This window comes from Limulus polyphemus, unplaced genomic scaffold (assembly GCF_000517525.1).
Source record: "Limulus polyphemus unplaced genomic scaffold, Limulus_polyphemus-2.1.2 Scaffold2228, whole genome shotgun sequence".
NCBI lineage: Eukaryota > Metazoa > Arthropoda > Merostomata > Xiphosura > Limulidae > Limulus > Limulus polyphemus.
Window position 1 is genome coordinate 123266 of NW_013667838.1, and position 19714 is coordinate 142979.

The 19714-nt window shown below is 31.4% G+C and overlaps 2 protein-coding genes across 7 annotated transcripts in view; both read left to right on the plus strand.

The window, feature by feature from the left end:
* LOC106466332 (zinc finger protein 236-like) overlaps window positions 1-19714 on the plus strand; it is a 59089-nt gene that overhangs the window by 13583 nt on the left and 25792 nt on the right. For 4 of the 6 annotated variants that reach the window (XM_022394316.1, XM_022394318.1, XM_022394319.1 and 1 more), the window contains 9 exons: window positions 1384-1449; window positions 3046-3541; window positions 5339-5632; window positions 6861-6994; window positions 7702-7829; window positions 9302-11043; window positions 12470-12616; window positions 14978-15231; window positions 19149-19486. In XM_022394316.1, coding sequence (XP_022250024.1) covers window positions 3056-3541; window positions 5339-5632; window positions 6861-6994; window positions 7702-7829; window positions 9302-11043; window positions 12470-12616; window positions 14978-15231; window positions 19149-19486 — 3523 coding nt within the window. In that variant the 5' untranslated portion in view covers window positions 1384-1449; window positions 3046-3055. Of the gene's footprint in view, window positions 1-1383; window positions 1450-3045; window positions 3542-5338; window positions 5633-6860; window positions 6995-7701; window positions 7830-9301; window positions 11044-12469; window positions 12617-14977; window positions 15232-19148; window positions 19487-19714 lie in introns of those variants that run through there. The other 2 variants (XM_013926609.2, XM_022394320.1) reach the window with 2 other exon arrangements.
* LOC111087499 lies at window positions 15238-17802 on the plus strand. Its single transcript, XM_022394321.1, has 2 exons — window positions 15238-15915; window positions 16299-17802. The coding sequence occupies exons 1-2, from the start codon at window positions 15275-15277 to the stop codon at window positions 16609-16611; spliced, it is 954 nt and encodes a 317-aa protein (XP_022250029.1). The 5' UTR covers window positions 15238-15274; the 3' UTR covers window positions 16612-17802.

Consider the following 19714-nt stretch of genomic DNA (forward strand, 5'->3'; position numbering starts at 1 on the left):
TATATTTGATGGAAAAGGGTCGGTAGCTTTTATGAACTTGGAAGTTAGACGAGCTTTATTTCTTGGATGACACCTATTCTGTGGTGGAGTGTAAGGCACTGTTGCATGAACAAGGAAATCTTTAAAACTCTGCACACAATCTTTGTGAGTTGTACTAGATGGTAAATTTTTTTTCTCAGAATTTGTGAAACATTTCTGAGTTTAAAGTGATTGATTAACTCTAACAGCTAGAAACAATTCTCTATCTTCTTAGTTATCTCTTCAAAGTTTTGCCGAGCTCTTTTCTTAAATCTACCATCTAATATACTAGAAAACTGATGCAGTAGAATTTTCCACATGATCTATGCCTATCTAGTTGTAATGTCCTTCTAGCAAATAAACAAATATTTAAAATACAGCTTACAATAGTATGTTGTTTCTATGGTTAGCATATTAGTGTTTGTGTATGGCTCTCTCTAACATAGGATATTGGTATATGTTTGGTTAATATATTGGTTGTTTCTGGTTAGTGTTTCTATTTATTATTTTAGTGTGTATGTATGGTAAGAAAATTTGATATGTGTTTGGTGAAAATATTGGTGTGTGTGTGTGTATAGTTAGCAAATTGGTATGTGTTTGGTTAGAATATTGGTGTGTGTGTGTGTGTGTCTAGTTAGCAATTTGGTATGTGTTTGGTTAGAATATTGGTGTGTGTGTGTCTAGTTAGCAATTTGGTATGTGTTTGGTTATAATATTGGTGTATGTGTGTGTGTGTCTAGTTAGCAAATTGGTATGTGTTTGGTTATAATATTGGTGTGTGTCTTGTCTGGTTAGCAATTTGGTATGTGTTTGGTTAGAATATTGGTGTGTGTCTTGTCTGGTTAGCAATTTGGTATGTGTTTGGTTAGAATATTGGTGTATGTGTGTGTCCGGTTAGCATTGTTTTGTGTTTGGTTAGCATATTGTTGTATGTTTGGTTAGAATATTGGGGAGTGTTCATTTAACATATCGATGTGTTTTGTATCTATCTATCTATATATATACAGGAGTACTTTGTTTGATCAAAGAAAAAAATTTCAAGTGCTATTGAATTCTAATGATGTATTAAAATAGTTGACAATAATATATGTATAACAGTAAAAGTAACAAATTAAATAAGCTTAAACATGAATTGTATACCAGTGAATTTTGTCCTAGATGTATACAGGTTGTGATTAACCAGGCTATTAAGTTGTAACTGTGTTATATAAGTGAATTTTTATCTACTAGATTCTTAAGTTTATACATCAGGTATAACAATAAATTATAGCTGTCTCTAACTCATAACCAGCTGTAAAAGTGGACTTATTGTAATTGATATTTTCACAGTATATATATATTTTTCTTATGTGATTTGAACCGAAGACCTGTCATATACGAGGCAAGTACTTAACCAACTGAACTAAAGGACTAACCCACAACTGCTTGCTAGTAAGTCATTTTATAACAACTCAAACTACTAAAGACTTCAAACTACTTGTATATATGTTGTACGTACTAGTTTCTTAAGTTTTAGCTACATAGAACAAAGGACTTATAGCTTCTTGTATAAATTGTACAGTTACTGGATTCTTAAGTTCTAGCCAAGTTTAAGAATGGATGTGTAGCTACTCGTGTAAATCTTATGGTGACTCGGTTATCAAGTTATAATCAGGTATAAGAATATACCAACATGATATAAATAATGGCATGTGTTGTTTTTATATACCAACATGATATACATAATGGCATGTGTTGTTTTTATATACCAACATGATATACATAATGGCATGTGTTGTTTTTATATACCAACATGATATATATAATGTGTTGTTTTTATATACCAACATGATATACATAATGTGTTGTTTTTTTATACCAACATGATATACATAATGTGTTGTTTTTATATACCAACATGATATACATAATGGCATGTGTTGTTACTTATTTTTACTTGTCACTTGTGTGATCAAGTATGGATAAACACACCTACAAATATAGACACTTATATTTTCAGTTGGTGATCAATTCTAGCACTTAAAACAATATTTGCCTGTATTGTGAAATCACCTAAATAAATTTGGTGGTATCATAGCTTCAAAAGCATGGGTTGTAACACCATTTTGACTTTTGATTTAGATGAGGTGATGTTATTGTTACGCTTGTGTTCAGTTGTTATTGGTTACTAGTTCCTTGGTCTGAGTGTCTGCCCAGCTACTAGCTGGAAGAACAGCTGGTAATTCCATTTTAAATTTGCTTCCATAGTAACAGTGGCTGTCAAAGCCCATTTTGGTTTCTTCCCAAACTTTTGCCATCAAACTCCAAACCATATAAATGTAACCCATACCATTATGGGTGGATCCAAGATATTCTAAGGGGAGGTCCAGAAGAATGGATATTGGAGAGTCTGAGATGTTGAAGACATTTTTTCAAGTCGATTCCTGACACCTTCCTTTCCTGACTTTTATCAGTCATTATACATAATAACACTTATAACACTTAATAGCACTTATAACAAGTGCTGAGAGAGTGATGGAATACTTGATAGTCCTACCAATGTAAAGGGCACCTTCAAGTACTGATGGTGGGTTTTTAATTGATCATAAAATTTGAGAAGAAAAGATCCTTTATGACTATCTTCAACATTTCACACATCACAGATGGGCCAGACCCCTTTTCCATCCAGGAATATCTGACCCCAGAAAACAATTAAATATTATATTTCTAATACTTGCATCTCTTTTTTTTCTTCTTCTTTATTTTTATTCAATGTTTTGCCATTTCCTTCAATTTTGTTTTTGAATTGGAAAAGGGGGGCAAACCCTCCCTCAGGATCTACTCCTGCACATCTATATATTTACTTTCAATAAAATTATAAAATAATCATAGTTAAAAACTCACATTAAAATTGTGTAAACTATTGTTCAAGTTTTACTGTTCTTAAGAGAGAAATTTCTTTTCGAACCTTTATCTCCTGTTAAGTCAGAAGTAACTAACTTTTACTATAAAGTAAAATTTAGTATAGGCTTAACTTTTCTATTTCAGAAGCACAGGAATGGAAGCAAGTATTGTCAATAACATTCCAGAGATTTCCATGGTTGAAAATGCTGCAGACGACAGTTCTGTGTTTTCTACAGGTGAGAGCTTGCCTGTGGTGACAGTGCCAGTTCTTACTTCTGTGGGAGCACCGCAGACTCTAATTAACCTACCCATTCTCAGGGATGGTACAATACTAGGAGCTGCAGGAACCCATGGACTGATCATTGCTACAAATGCAGATGGGACTGGAATCTTCCTAGATCCTAGTCAGGTTGCATTATTAAATCAAGGGGTGGCACATCCTGTGTTTGATGGAGGAGGAATGCTGCAGTTTACAACTCATGAAGAAGCAATAACAAACTCCACTGATGTTTTAGAAGAAACAGAACCAGATCCAGATGTCTCTGACACTGTTAGGGCAACTGTTGATTGTCAGTCTGGAAATAAATACCCTAAGCAAGTTGCTCTTGAAATGGAGGAAATTAGACCTCCAATTGGAAAGGTAATATTTGTTATGGTTCAGTTACCAGGGCAGGAAATTAATATATGCCCATTGTAAAATCTTTTCAAAAATCAATTTTGGCACATAAAAATACTCTAGCATTTGTTCCATACTAGATAAGACAACATTTTCCTTTCTGGTGAGTTTGAAAGGGAGTGTACTTTCAATATAATGAAAAGTCATGTTATCAAATCATGTATTATGATTTCATAGTCCATAACTATTATAAATACAGGATTTATTTTTCTCATGTTGTGTATTAGCTTAGAAATCATGTGGGTGGTATTTACTAAGTTGTCAAATAATCCTTTGTCTGACCAGGATTTGAATACACACACACCCATAAATATAATGTATGTATGTGTGTGTGTGTAATTATCATTATTACTTGCATTAGACAATGTACTTAGGCCTAGATCTAGACTAACATATAGTAGCAATAAAACAATACAGGTGTATTATTGCCTGTTACTATCAGAAGGCCTAGATATAGGTCTTAGTAATATTGATCAAGACTTAGAAGCTAGAGATTTAAGCAGTCTGTTTGATATCATTGCTAAAGTATATGAAAGGCTTACTTTTATTGCATTGTTCTAGGATTTATGCAATTCAAGCAAAAGATTTAGTCCTAGATCTAAAATAAATCACAACTTATCCATATGTGTCCTTGAATTGGTATTTATGCTCATGACCACTTAGATGCAAATCAGAAACTGTCTGACCTACTAAATTCTAGGTTTCCTTTATGTGGAAGTATTTGCCTGATGTAGGAAAAACCCAGAAGATATTGGGCATTTGTTGTGCATACTTGTGCATTTGCAGATACAAAAAGTAACTTAGCAATAAATGGATGCTTAAAATTTCTTGATAACCAACAATTTCTTCTGCTGCCTAAAACTATTCATGGCTCTGCCTGGATAGCACTTAAAGAAGTAGACAGATTAATTATGCACAAAAATAACATGCATATTTTAGACATAAAGAAGTAGACAGGTTAATTATTCATAAAAATAACATGCATATGTTAGACTTAAAGAAGTAGACAGATTAGTTATTCAAAAAATAACATGCATATGTTAGACTTAAAGAAGTAGACAGGTTAATTATTCAAAAAATAACATGCATATGTTAGACTTAAAGAAGTAGACAGATTAATTATTCACAAAAATAACATGCATATGTTAGACTTAAAGAAGTAGACAGATTAATTATTCAAAAAAATAACATGCATATGTTACACTTAAAGAAGTAGACAGGTTAATTATTCAAAAAATAACATGCATATGCTAGACTTAAAGAAGTAGACATATTAATTATTCACAAAAATAACATGTATATGTTAGACTTCAAGTATCTTTAGAAGAACTATCTTCTAACTTCTTGACATGAATTTCAGATCTGATTGATTCTTTTATTTTAATTATCATTAACTTATGGTCAAAACAAGTTACCTACATGTATTAGAACTAAAAATTAACGTAGTAATTAATGTAGTTAATTTAATATACATTTCTAACTATTGTATAAATCATAAAATAGAAACTCATAATGATAACTTCACTGTTAAAGTTTTTGGGTGATAAGATCAATTTTGTATATGATAACCTTTTTATCCATGATTGGAAAGGTTTCAGCTTTGTTTCTGTATTTTGTCACTGTCCTGTATAAGTATAATGCTACATCTTCAGAGGACTGAACATCATGTGTATCATGATATATTGTTTGCATGTCTTTACTGAAAGACTACAGAAGTGTATAGTTTTATGAAAAATTAAAATCCTGTCTAATTTTAAAAAGGGTCCATTCAAGTGTGAAAAATGTGATAAGGAGTTTCCCAAATGGAATAGATTACAAAGACATTTAAAAAAGCATGCTGAGGACAAACCCCACCGATGTGATCAGTGTGATGCATCTTTTAATATCGAGAGCAATCTGCAACTTCATCAGGCTACCCACTGCACCTCTGACCCAACATGTCCAGAGTGTGGAAAGAAGTTCTCTCGAGTGGCTAGTCTTAAAGCTCATGTCATGCTTCATGAGAAGGAAGAAAACCTTATTTGTTCTGAATGTGGAGATGAATTTAGTACACAGGTTTGTATGCATTATTGTTTGGCTTATGATTACCATATTTAAAATTATAATTGTATTTATTAATAAGTAAGTTAATAAAATAATAGGAAATATTCACGACTAGTTTAATTTTTGCTACTGTATATTTAGTTTTCTACATTAAACAAAATTGAATTTGCACTATACATTGTCCTGTGGTTTTCATGTTAAGCTTATCTTGAATAAAACGTTACTGTTTTACTTTTGTTTACCTCAATATTATATTCAAAGTGTATGTTGTTGCTTCTCAAGTAGTTTCACTTCAGTTTATGTTTGTATTATTGTGTTAAGGTGTATTATTGCTTTTCACATAGTTTTACTTTTGTTTACCTTCATATTATTGTGTTAAAATGTGTTATTTCTTTTCATGTACAATTTCACTTCTATTTTATTGTGTTAAGAAGGCATATTTGTACTTTTTATATAGGTTGAGTTCAGTTTGTTTGTTTTACTGTGTGACGCCATTGTATTGTTTTTTTTTATGTACATTGTCACTTCTGTTTGTCTTCATATTAGTGTTAAAATATATAGTTTTATAGTGTCACTTTTGTTTGTCTTCGTATTACAGTGTTAAAATATATTGTTTCTCTTCATGTAGAGAGTTACTTCTGTTTGTCTTCATATTACAGTGTTAAAATATGTTTCTTTTCATATAGTGTCACTTCTGTTTGTCTTCGTATTACAATGTTAAAATATATTGTTTCTTTTCATGTAGAGAGTCACTTCTGTTTGTCTTCGTATTACAGTGTTAAAATATAATGTTTCTTTTCATGTAGAGAAGCACTTCTGTTTGTCTTCGTATTACAATGTTAAAATATATTGTTTCTTTTCATGTAGAGAGTCACTTCTGTTTGTCTTCGTATTCATGTAGAGAGGCACTTCTGTTTGTCTTCGTATTACAGTGTTAAAATATATTGTTTCTTTTCATGTAGAGAGTCACTTCTGTTTGTCTTCGTATTCATGTAGAGAGGCACTTCTGTTTGTCTTCGTATTACAGTGTTAAAATATATTGTTTCTTTTCTTGTAGAGAGGCACTTCTGTTTGTCTTCGTATTACAATGTTAAAATATATTGTTTCTTTTCATGTAGAGAGGCACTTCTGTTTGTCTTTGTATTACAGTGTTAAAATATATTGTTTATTTTCACATAGTGTCACTTCCATTTTATTTTCATATGATTGTGTTAAGAAGGTATATTATTGATTTTGACAGATGCAGTTGGACCAACATACCAAACATCACAAGGAAGAAGTTGAAGACCGGGTGTACTGCTGTAAACACTGTACCCAGAAGTTTAACAGAGCATCGAATTTGAGGGACCATATGAAGATACATTACAAAATCAAGTAAGAAGATATTAAAACTATATTCAGGTTATGTTTCTTTAAGGAAAACTGTATATAGTCTGCATGCATGGATCAATAGTGATGACCAAATCTTTGTAATAAGTGGTTGTTTTAATTTAATATAAGCAAACTATCTGTTAAGTGCAAGAAACAAGTCTATTATAGGAACTTGTATCATGTGCAAGTGAATGTTTGTAACAAGTGACACCCTTATAATCTGATCACAGATAAACTTTCATGTAATAGCATACAACATTTTTGTTAATTCAAATGTTTTTAGAAACTTTCTCTATCGTAGTATTCTAAGCACATTTAATTTAAATATAGTAATATATTATCTAGAACATTATACTGTATTGTTTAGTGGGAACAGTTGTTTTGTGAATCCAAATGTATGTACAGTTTGTCTCTGTTGCATTATTGTATGCATATTTAATTTGGACAGTATATTTTTATTAAACTATTAAAATGGTTACTTGAATTGATTTTCCTATTTTTGCACTTAACAATAAATACACTTAACATTGTTACAATAATATATGCTACTAGTTTCAATGTAAATAAGTTTAATTCAGCCATATCTTTCCAATACTTCATGCATTTTCCATAGGACTCGTAAGTGGCTCTTATAATTCTTTACTGAAATATATTGTCTGTCACTAGATATGTTTTAGTCAAACAGATTTGTAAGTTTTGTTATTTCTTAGAGCGTCATTAGCTCACCGGAACTATAAAAGAAACATAGACCGCTCCATGTTTCCACATAAATGTCATACTTGTAGTAAGCTGTTCCAGAAACCGAGTCAGCTGGTGAGGCATATTCGTATCCACACAGGTAATATAGATTATATGTGTTCACTCATCATGTAGTGGTCAGTAATATCCATATCCACACAGGTAATATAGATTATATGTGTTCACTCATCATGTAATGGTCAGTAATATCCATATCCACACAGGTAATATAGATTATATGTGTTCACTCATCATGTAGTGGTCAGTAATATCCATATCCACACAGGTAGTTTGTAAACACAAAACAAGATGTTTAAACATAATACAAGACATTCAAACACAATACAACTAGTTTGTAAACACAAAACAAGATGTTTAAACATAATACAAGACATTCAAACACAATACAACTAGTTTGTAAACATAAAATAAGATGTTTAAATATAATGCAAACTAATTTGTAAATATAAAACAAGACAAGTAAACAGAATACAAGCTAGTTTATAAACATAACATAAGACATTAAATATACTACAAACTAGTTGTAAACATAAAACAAGACATTAAATATACCACAAACTAGACACAAGCAAAATAAAAACTAGCTTTTAAAAATACAACAAGATATGTAAACAAAATAAAAACTAGTTTATAAACACAAGACAAGACAAACATAATATACACTAGTTTGTAAATAAGACATGGATCAAAACTCACTTAATTTCATTCAATACACAAAATCTATTTATCTAATTCATAAAATATCACAATAAAATCAAATTGGGCTAAGAAACATGTCACAAAATGACTGGTACAGGCAAGAGTGGTTATAAACCCAAATTAACTGTGTGAATAGAAATGTTACTGATCATTACATTTAATGAATGTATACACACAATCTACACTAAGTGCAAAGATATCGATATTAGTTATTATTACATTATCAGTGAACATGTACAATCTATACTAGTTGTATTGTGTTTGAATGTCTTGTTTCATGTTTACAAACTAGTTTGTATTATAGTTTCATTTTGAGAATGATTGCACCAGTTATCAAAATGTTGTACCTGTTTCAAATACAAATCTTACTGTAAAAGCTGTAACTTGTAATAAAATATAGTTTGTATTATGTTTAATTTCCTTGTTTTATGTTTAGAAATGAGTATAAGTTATTATTACAAAGGTGTTAGGTTACTCAGACATGTTTATTGTTTGTCTATTAAACAGCTTTAACCAAGATGTCAGGTTATTGTGACTGGTTTATTTTTTGGTTATTAAACAGTTTTAACAAATGTTTGAGGTTACTCTGACTGTTTTATTATTTGTTTATTAATAAGTTTTAACAAATGCTACTCTGACTGTTTTATTGTTTGTTTATTAAACAGTTTTATCACAAAGGTCAGGTTATTATGACACTTGTTGTTTATTAGGCAACATTTTTTATTCATAGTTTTAAAAGTTAACAAAAGTGTCTGGGTGTCTGGTTATTCTGATTGTTTCATTGTTTAATTATTAAACATTTTTTACAAAGACACCTAGTCTTTCAGACTTGTTTGATGCTTTTATCTGCAGGAGAAAGACCATATAAATGTGACAAGTGTGATAAAGCTTTTAATCAGAAAGGAGCACTTCAGATCCACATGACAAAACACAGTGGAGAACGACCATACCATTGCGAATTTTGCCCAGCAGCTTTTTCTCAGCGAGGGAATTTGAGAGCTCACATTCAGCGAGTACACACGTTCTCCAAAGATGAAGGAACATCACTGTATCAGTGTGACGAATGTAGCTGTGTTTTTCGAAAACTTGGCAGCCTGAATGCCCACATGAGCAGAATGCATTCTGGTGAAGTTACTTACAGTGAAAGTCTCCTTTCTGAAAAAGAAAACTCTAAGGAAGATCAAGAGGAACCAGAGAGAAGAGATGTAGATAAGGTTATCCTACAGCTGCTAGAGCTGTCTCGACAAACCAACAGTGATCGTGAACACACTCATCAGCAAATCCAAGAGATTGCTCAGAACAGTAAAGTGAGTGCTGACATCTTGCAGCAAGCATTGGAAGACAGTGGTGTAGCAGTGATTGGTTTAAAAAGTGATGGTACTGCAGTGACATCTGGTGAGCAGGAAACAAAGAAAACAAATGAGGCCAAAGACAAAATAAATGAGGATGGTGAAGTAAGTAGCTCAAAAAGATGCATGGCTCTTGTAATGAGTGTGGCTGATACGGCTACCGGAATCTTAAAAAAACACGTAATTCGCAAGGTAGGAGGAGTGCGATGGCATCAGTGCATGTATTGTAGTAAAGAATTTAAAAAGCCCAGTGATCTTGTGAGACACATTCGTATTCATACCCAAGAAAAACCTTATAAATGTAGTCATTGCTTCCGTGCCTTTGCTGTAAAAAGTACACTTACTGCTCATCTTCGTACACATACAGGTGTGAAGGAGTTTTTATGTGAGGTATGTGACAATTACTTTGCTACAGCTGGCAGCTTGAGAGTTCACTTGAGATTACATACAGGAGCTAAACCATTCAATTGTCCACACTGTCACAAAAAGTTTCGAACATCTGGTCACAGGAAGAGTCACATACTATCCCATTTTAGAACTAGCTCTCAACGAAAATCTAGGCGTGTGTCTAAAACCCAGTCAAAAACCACTGATCAATTTCAAGACATTCCATTACAAGAACCCATTTTCATTACAGACAGTGGGTTTATCCAACAACCCTCTAGGGCCTATTCAGAACCAGAAGGAAACTCAGTTGATAGGCCTTATAAATGTGAAGTGTGCACAAGAGGTTTCAAAAAGTCAAGCCACTTGAAGCAGCACATCCGGTCACATACCGGGGAAAAACCATACAAATGTTTACAGTGTAAGCGATCCTTTGTGTCCAGTGGAGTTTTAAAGTACCACATAAGATCCCATTCTGGGGTGAAGGCTTTCAGATGTGAGATATGTAATGCAACTTTCACAACCAATGGATCCCTGAAACGTCACATGTGCATTCACAGTGATGTGAGACCTTTCATGTGTCCCTATTGTCAGAAGACTTTTAAAACATCTGTAAACTGTAGAAAGCATATGAAGATTCACCGACAAGAGCTTGCACAAGGAGATATCTCTGCTGTCACACTGGCTGTGGTGTCAGAAAATGGAGGTGGATTAGAGTGTACAGAAGAGGGGCATGGCGTTATAACAACAAATGTCAGTAACCTGACAACAATCACTACAGCTGAAGGCCAAACAGCAGCTGGTCTGATACAACAATCTCTAGCTCCTGAAGTACCACTTGAAGTTCACGACTTTACACAGGTACGTGCTTTGAAATGAAGACAAAGCTAGTTGGTGTATGATAAATGGTCAGACTACATTTACACAGTAGTAACTAGTATATGTTAGTATCAATTACATGTAAAAAAAGTGATTTAAGGAGTTTTTGTATCCTTTTAAGCCTTTTTTTAAATCTTTCTTGTAAATTATTGTAAAAAGTAGGCAGTATGATATAGAATAATACAAGCTGTGTCTACTTGTGAAAGTTCTAGATGGATCATATAGAATGTACAGAATAATACAAGCTGTATCTACTAATGAAACTTATAGATGGATCTTGTAGAATGTACAGAATAATACAAGCTGTAATTACCAATGAAACTTGTAGATGAATCATGTAGAATGTACAGAATAATACAAGCTGTATCTAACAGTGAAACTTCTTGATTAATCCTGTCTGTTTATATGATTTCGAATACTTCCTTTTGATTTGTTTGATTTGTTGATTCTTTCATCATTACTCACATACTTGTAATCAGTTCACTACAGTTTGGTCAACTTTAGGAGTTCACTGTTGATCTCTAAGTTTCTTACTGAGTTGTTGATTCATTCATCAATACTCTCTTACTTGTAATGTCAGTTCAATACAGTTGAATGTGTAGCCCAACATTTGTTCTAGACAGAGGATTGAAACTGATTGATTTCATCCAGCATGCCAGGTGACATACAACCCCACTCTGGGTGCTAGTTTACCTTATTATAATCTAATTTTTTCATCATGGGATCGAACCTGGGACCTCATGAATATTTGAGAGGTCCTCTACCAACTGAACTAAAGATTTAACCTACTAGCATTTTGTTAACAATTCAAACTATTGCATGTGTTCCTTTTGTTTAAGTATTGTACTGTAATTCCTGCAAGTCCCACATTTATTCTCTGTTGTTTGTGATTTAGTTGCTGGCTTCAGACTCACTGTGAACCTCATATACTTGTATTGCTATTAATTAACACTGGCCAAGGACCACATGGGTGGGGCCTGTGATTATATGTTGACTGATAATGATGGAGATAAATTCATAATTTGTTTATGAGTATAAAATTCACTACAAGATAACTTTTCTTCTGGAAGGATTATGAAAGCTGTAATTTGTATCAAGAGCCAGAAAATATGATATAAGTTATAATTACATTTATAAAAGAGAGTTTACTGCATAATGTTTTTGTGTATCCTTTGTATAATATATAGTGTAAGTAGTCTGTTTTTAACATGTTTAATTTTATATACAGATTTAGGTATTTTATTTTAGTACTTTATGTGTGCTATGTTGCAGTATAGTATATACTTTGAAAACTTTTTACTAACAATATACCTGTCTCAATGTATGTATCTTACTCTACTACGTTATTATATTTTTCATATAATAACAAAAAAATCCACATCAGTTTCACTAGAATATAATCTAACAGGTTTTTGAAAATCAACAAGGCTTAACAACAACTGACCTGGACCGTTCACAGACTCCAGGATTAGACCAAGCTCAGAATTCCCTCTTCTCTCAAACATTTGGGGAACTCTCTACCACTGGTTTTACACAAAATCAGTTTTCATTGCAGGTACTTGGAACAACTTTTATTCTATATCTTATAAATGTAGCAATAGTATAACAAACAGCAATGTATCAAATCATGTTTGTACTAGTTGAATATATCAAATGAACCACATTTTAACTGTATTGTATTTGTACCAGTTAAATATACCAAATGAACTACATTTTAACTGTATCATGTTTGTACTAGTTAAATATACCAAATGATCCACATTTTAACTGTATCGAGTTTGTACTAGTTAAATATACCAAATGAACCACATTTTAACTGTATCATATTTGTACTAACATACCAAATGAACTACATTTTAACTGTATCATGTTTGTACTAGTTAAATATACCAAATGAGCCACATTTTAACTGTATTGTGTTTGTACTAGTTAAATATACCAAATGAGCCACATTTTAACCGTATTGTGTTTGTACTAGTTAAATATATCAAATGAACTACATTTTAACTGTATCATGTTTGTACTAGTTAAATATACCAAATGATCCACATTTTAACTGTATCATGTTTGTACTAGTTAAATATACCAAATGAGCCACATTTTAACTGTATTGTGTTTGTACTAATATACCAAATGAACCACATTTTAACTGTATTATGTTTGTACTAGTTAAATATACCAAATGATCCACATTTTAACTGTATCATGTTTGTACTAGTTAAATATACCAAATGAGCCACATTTTAACTGTATCATGTTTGTACTAACATACCAAATGATCCACATTTTAACTGTATTGTGTTTGTACTAGTTAAATATACCAAATGAACACACATTTTAACTGTATCGAGTTTGTACTAGTTAAATATACCAAATGAGCCACATTTTAACTGTATTGTGTTTGTACTAACATACCAAATGATCCACATTTTAACTGTATCATGTTTGTACTAACATACAAAATGATCTACATTTTAACTGTATCGAGTTTGTACTAGTTAAATATACCAAATGAGCCACATTTTAACTGTATTGTGTTTGTACTAACATACCAAATGATCCACATTTTAACTGTATCATGTTTGTACTAACATACAAAATGATCCACATTTTAACTGTATCATGTTTGTACTAGTTAGACATACCAAATGAGCCACATTTTAACTGTATCATGTTTGTACTAGTTAAATATACCAAATGAGCCACATTTTAACTGTATCATGTTTGTACTAGTTAAATATACCAAATGAGCCACATTTTAACTTTATCATGTTTGTACCAGTTAAATATACCAAATGAGCCACATTTTAACTGTATTGTGTTTGTACTAGTTAAATATACCAAATGAACCACATTTTAACTGTATCATGTTTGTACTAGTTAAATATACCAAATGAGCCACATTTTAACTGTATCATGTTTGTACTAACATACCAAATGAACCCCATTTTAACTGTATCATGTTTGTACTAGTTAAATATACCAAATGAGCCACATTTTAACTGTATCATGTTTATACTAGTTAAATATACCAAATGAGCCACATTTTAACTGTATCATGTTTGTACTAGTTAAATACACCAAATGAACCACATTTTAACTGTATCATATATCATTACTAAACTTTGATACAATGAAAGAGCCACAGCCACATGCTAGAAACAGTAAATACAGCATGGTTAAGTGTGATTAGAGTGACCTAGAAGTAATACATACAGCATGGTTAAGTGTGATTAGAGTGACCTAGAAGTAATAAATACAGCATGGTTAAGAGTGACTAAAGTGACCTACTATAATTAATAAATGTAGCATGGTTAATAATAATGGTTAATAAATACAACATAGTTAAGATTGGTTAGAGTGACCTACTCGAAATAATATATACACCATGGTCAAGAGGGACTAGAGTGACCTACTAGAAGTAATACATACAGCATGGTTAAGATTGGTTAGAGTGACCTACTAGAAATAATATATACAGCATGGTTAAGATTAGTTAGAGTGACCTACTATAAGTAATAAATACAGCATGGTTAAGAGTGACTATAGTGACCTACTAGAAGTAACAAATACAGCATGGTTAAGATTGATTATAGTGACCTAATAGAAGTAATAAATACAGCATGGTTAAGATTAATTAAGGTGACCTACCGTAAGTAATAAATACAACATGGTTAAGATTGATTAGAGTGACCTACTAGAAGTAATGAATACAGCATGGTTAAGATTGATTAGAGTGACCTACTGGAGGTAATGAATACACAGTGTTTAAGAGTGACCTACTGTAATTAATAAATGCAGCATGGATAAGAGTGATTATAGTGACCTAATAGAAGTAATAAATACAGTATGATTAGGATTGATCATAGTGACCTACAAGAAATAATATATACAACATATTGTTTCTCACCATTAGACTGATGCTCTTGATGTTGGAGCTCTAGGCACCAGCTTTGTTACTACAGCCTCGGCTCTAGGCCCAGAGCCTCTGGCTACCACAAGCATGGTAAGTGTGTTGTCAGATGCTGTTAACCAAGAAGACTCTGAGGAACCTACAAGTACAAATGACCCAAGTCTGTTGTCACTGGATCCTGCCACCTTAGATAATGAAGTTGTTTCTGAAGGAGGTGGAACAGAAGCTAACTCCAAGGATGGATCTAGAGGGTTTCGGTAAATACATGAGGTTTTCAGAGATGGAGTAATAGTTTTCATAATGATCTTGTATATTAGGTTTTTCAGAGATGGAGTAATAGTTTTCATAATGATCTTGTGTATTAGGTTTTTCAGAGATGGAGTTACAGTTTTCATAATGATCTTGTGTATCAGGTTTTTCAGAGATGGAGTAATAGTTTTCATAAAGACCTTGTATATCAGGTTTTTCAGAGATGGAGTTATAGTTTTCATAATGATCTTTTGTATTAGGTTTTTCAGAGATGGAGTAATAGTTTTCATAATGATCTTGTATATTAGGTTTTTCAGAGATGGAGTTATATTTTTCATAATGATCTTGTGTATTAGGTTTTTCAGAGATGGAGTAATAGTTTTCATAATGATCTTGTATATTAGGTTTTTCAGAGATGGAGTAATAGTTCTCATAATGATCTTGTATATTAGGTATCTCAGAGATATAGTAATAGTTCTCATAATGATCTTGTATATTAGGTATCTCAGAGATGGCATAATAGTTTTGATAATGATTTTGTATATTAGGTTTTTCAGAGATGGAGTAATAGTTTTGATAATGATCTTGTATATTAGGTTTTTCAGAGATAGAGTTATACTTTTCATAATGATCTTGTGTATTAGGTTTTTCAGAGATGGAGTAATAGTTTTCATAAAGACCTGGTATATTAGGTTTTTCAGAGATGAAGTAATAGTTTTGATAAAGATCTTGTATATTAGGTATCTCAGAAATGGAGTAATAGTTTTCATAATGATCTTGTATATTAGGTTTTTCAGAGATGGCATAATAGTTTTGATAATGATTTTGTATATTAGGTTTTTCAGAGATGGAGTTATAGTTCTCATAATGATCTTGTATATTAGGTATCTCAGAGATGGCATAATAGTTTCATAAAGACCTTGTATATCAGGTTTTTCAGAGATGGAGTAATAGTTTTCATAAAGACCTTGTATATCAGGTTTTTCAGAGATGGAGTTATAGTTTTCATAATGATCTTGTATATTAGGTATCTCAGAGATGGAGTAGTATTTTTCATAGTGATTTTGTATATTAGGTTTTTCAGAGATGAAGTAATAGTTTTGATAAAGATCTTGTATATTAGGTATCTCAGAAATGGAGTAATAGTTTTCATAATGATCTTGTATATTAGGTATCTCAGAGATGGCATAATAGTTTTGATAAAGATCTTGTATATTAGGTTTTTCAGAGATGGAGTTATAGTTCTCATAATGATCTTGTATATTAGGTATCTCAGAGATGGAGTAACAGTTTTGATAAAGATCTTGTATATTAGGTATCTCAGAGATGGAGTAATAGTTTTGGTAAAGATCTTGTATATAATGTTTTTAAAGATTGTAGTGATATAGTTCATGGTATGGATATGTTTATTTTTTTTTGTATGATAATACTTCTCAGTTTCTGTTAAAACTTAAGGGCCATTTAAACACTATTAATATAATTACCTGAAATTCTATTATTCTCATTAGAAGTACTAGTTCTTGATTCCTGAAGGTTTCTGAAGAAAATTGAATGTAAATCACAATTACTGGGTAAAGCCCAGCTAGGCTTATACATGAATATTAATATATGTTCTGCATATTCTTTTGAAGTTATTCAGGCCCACGTTCAACATCATATGTTTTTCCTTAATATTTAGTCCTTGATCACTGACAAAAGTTAGAAATATCCTATTCATATAGGAAAATCACATTCTTACTGCACATGACAAAAGATATATCAGTCTTTCTGATACATGTTCCAAATACTGCCTTTTTAATTGTTGGGTGATACTTCTGACATACCAAACCCAACAAATAAAAAGACAGTTTATAAATGAAGATTGAATTTTGGATATTTTGTCTTTGAATGTAAACAAACATTTCAGTCTTAAATGGTTTTGAAACAATGTTTCTATGTGAAACTTGAGAAAATCCTTTGTTCACCAAGCTTTTCAACTTATCATGCAAAGTGTATATAAGTTTGCTTAAAAATTAAATGTTATAGTTAATATAATAAAGTTTTAGAATTGGAAATAAAAATCTAATGTTATAGTTATATATAAAGGTTTTACATTGAATCTAAAGTTTAATATTATAGTTCTATAAGAAAGTTTTACAGTTGGAACTAAAGATTGGTAACTAGATGATAGTTTCATTGTGGATCAAGTTCCAAGCTCATTTAAGACTTAATAGTTTGTTCACATTCAATGACAAAAGTCCAAAATGCATTCTTCTTATAATATCTATATTTTTAGTTGTCAGATTTGTGGAAATTTGTATGTCAATTGTATCATCTGATAATTAAAAAATGGTATTTGAAACTTGCATCAGAAAGTCCGATACATTGTAACTCCACTGTCATGTGCATGGAAAATGGAACTCAAACTAAAGTAAGAAATATTATATAACATGAATTAAAACTATATTTTTAATACCCAACATGTTCTGGCTTCAGAGGTTTGTGCTTGTAACTGCTAATCATAGTATTAATACCTTATTGAAAAAATTTAGAAAAGTGAAAATTTTCTAAAAAATAATTTTTTTCCGGGAAGTACTGCATGGGAAAAGTGTTTAGATTGTGCTCTTTAGTCATATGCAACTCATTGCATCAAAAAGATTCAATATTTTGAAATTAATTTTACTGATATAAGCTGTAATGTTTTTATATTTTAAATGTGGTACCATTTAGTGAAAGAATAATAGTTTTTTTAAGAACTCTGGCTTCTCAGTAGTACATTTAAAAATTTTATCAATAAAGATATAATAAAACCCTCACGTACAGTCCTAGTGAAAGGCATATTCTTGTTGTGAGGAGAGTACTTTTATTTAAAATTGTGTTCTATTATAAAGAAATGGTTGTTGCACATACCACAGTTATTTTTCTAATTGTCTGAATCTTGAATACCCAAAGTGTGAAATTTTTTATGGATTTTTGTTTGTGGTGCCATTTAATAAATGGTGCAGTAGTTTTGGTTACATACACAGATACTGACATACATGCTACATCCATTATAGTAAGATGGTAAAAAAGCACTCACTGGAACTATTTATTATATAACCACTAGGGTTCTTAAAGAAATACTTTTTTAATTTTTTCTATTTGTGTGATGTCAAAGTTAAACCATTGTAGAAAAAGCTTTTCATGTATGGTGTAACCCTGGACCATCATTTGGATTTATAGTTTCATATTTATTCTTTGATATTTCTATTGATTCCCCTATATTTATTTCTTCAAAAGTTTTATTGCAAGGATAATATGATCTTTTTTTCCATTATATAACAGGATTTAGCTGAGTTTTCTCTTTCTCCTTTTTTGACAATGATTATTGTATTCTTGTTTTCAGTGATTATTTTTTATATTTTGTCACATTCATATGGTATTTGATTCACACATTTGAGTAGAACATTTCTAAATTCTTAACAGAGCCATCAATGAACACAAACAACAATACACTAACTGTCCTTGAACTTAGGTCAGAATAAACTCAAAAGAACGTGTGTGAAACAACCACCTTTGTATGTAAACTTAATTGGTTTTTGCTATATAAATAAGAAAAAAACACAGCCAGTTGAAAAGAAAGGAAAAATAGATAGTTTCTCCTTTGGCCAGTAATGTTTTTAAATTTATTTCGTTTTACTTTAAATATTTGTTCTTTTTTGATAAGAAAAATTAAGAACAATTAAACTTATATGTTTTAGATAAATTTGTTTCCCCTTTTGGAAATATTAAGGTTAAATAATGTTTACATTTTCTATTGAAGAGCATTTTATAAAAATAAAGAAAATTATAATTTTAAATTTTTTTTGTACATACAAGTCATATAAAGAGATCTGCATTGTAATTGTAGTTCTCAGTGTTTTTTTTTTCTATAATTTTTTCTGACAATTGTTTCTTATTTCTCTAGCTGCACTTATATGTACTGTAATAAAGCTTTCAAAAAGTCTAGCCATCTGAAGCAACATATCCGTAGTCACACTGGAGAGAAGCCATTCCGATGTTCCCACTGTGCTGGAATGTTTGCTTCCATGGGAAGTCTAAAAGCCCACATTCGAACCCACTCTGGTGTTCGGGACTTCAAATGTGATGTTTGTAATGCAGCGTTCACCACTAACGGATCTCTTACCCGACACATGACTGTTCACAGTGATGGTCATTCTCATCGCTGTCCATACTGTTCAGTGACCTTTGTCACTCCAGGCCCTCTACGAAAGCATTTAAAGATTCACCAAGTGGACACAGAAGGTAAAGCTATAGTTTTAGAGTATAATATGAATCTTAGAGGTATGATTGTGGTGCAGCAAATATGAACATATGTAGACACATTTAAAAATGTATTATTTTACTGTCAGTGGTTTATACGTTTTAGTTCATATAATGGTAGCTTTCCTTTTTTACTTTGGATTCACACGAAACAGAAACTATGGTTTTCTGGTATATATATATACTGTAGCTCCACAAAAGGTGCAGAAA

Excerpts from the sequence above, each read along its gene's own strand:
- LOC111087499 (XM_022394321.1), top strand. The coding sequence starts at position 15,275 with ATGATCTTGTATATTAGGTTTTTCAGAGATGGAGTAATAGTTTTCATA. Across the intron at positions 15,916-16,298 it reads ATAAAGACCTGGTATATTAG|GTTTTTCAGAGATGAAGTAA; the intron begins GTTTTTCAGAGA and ends TTTGTATATTAG.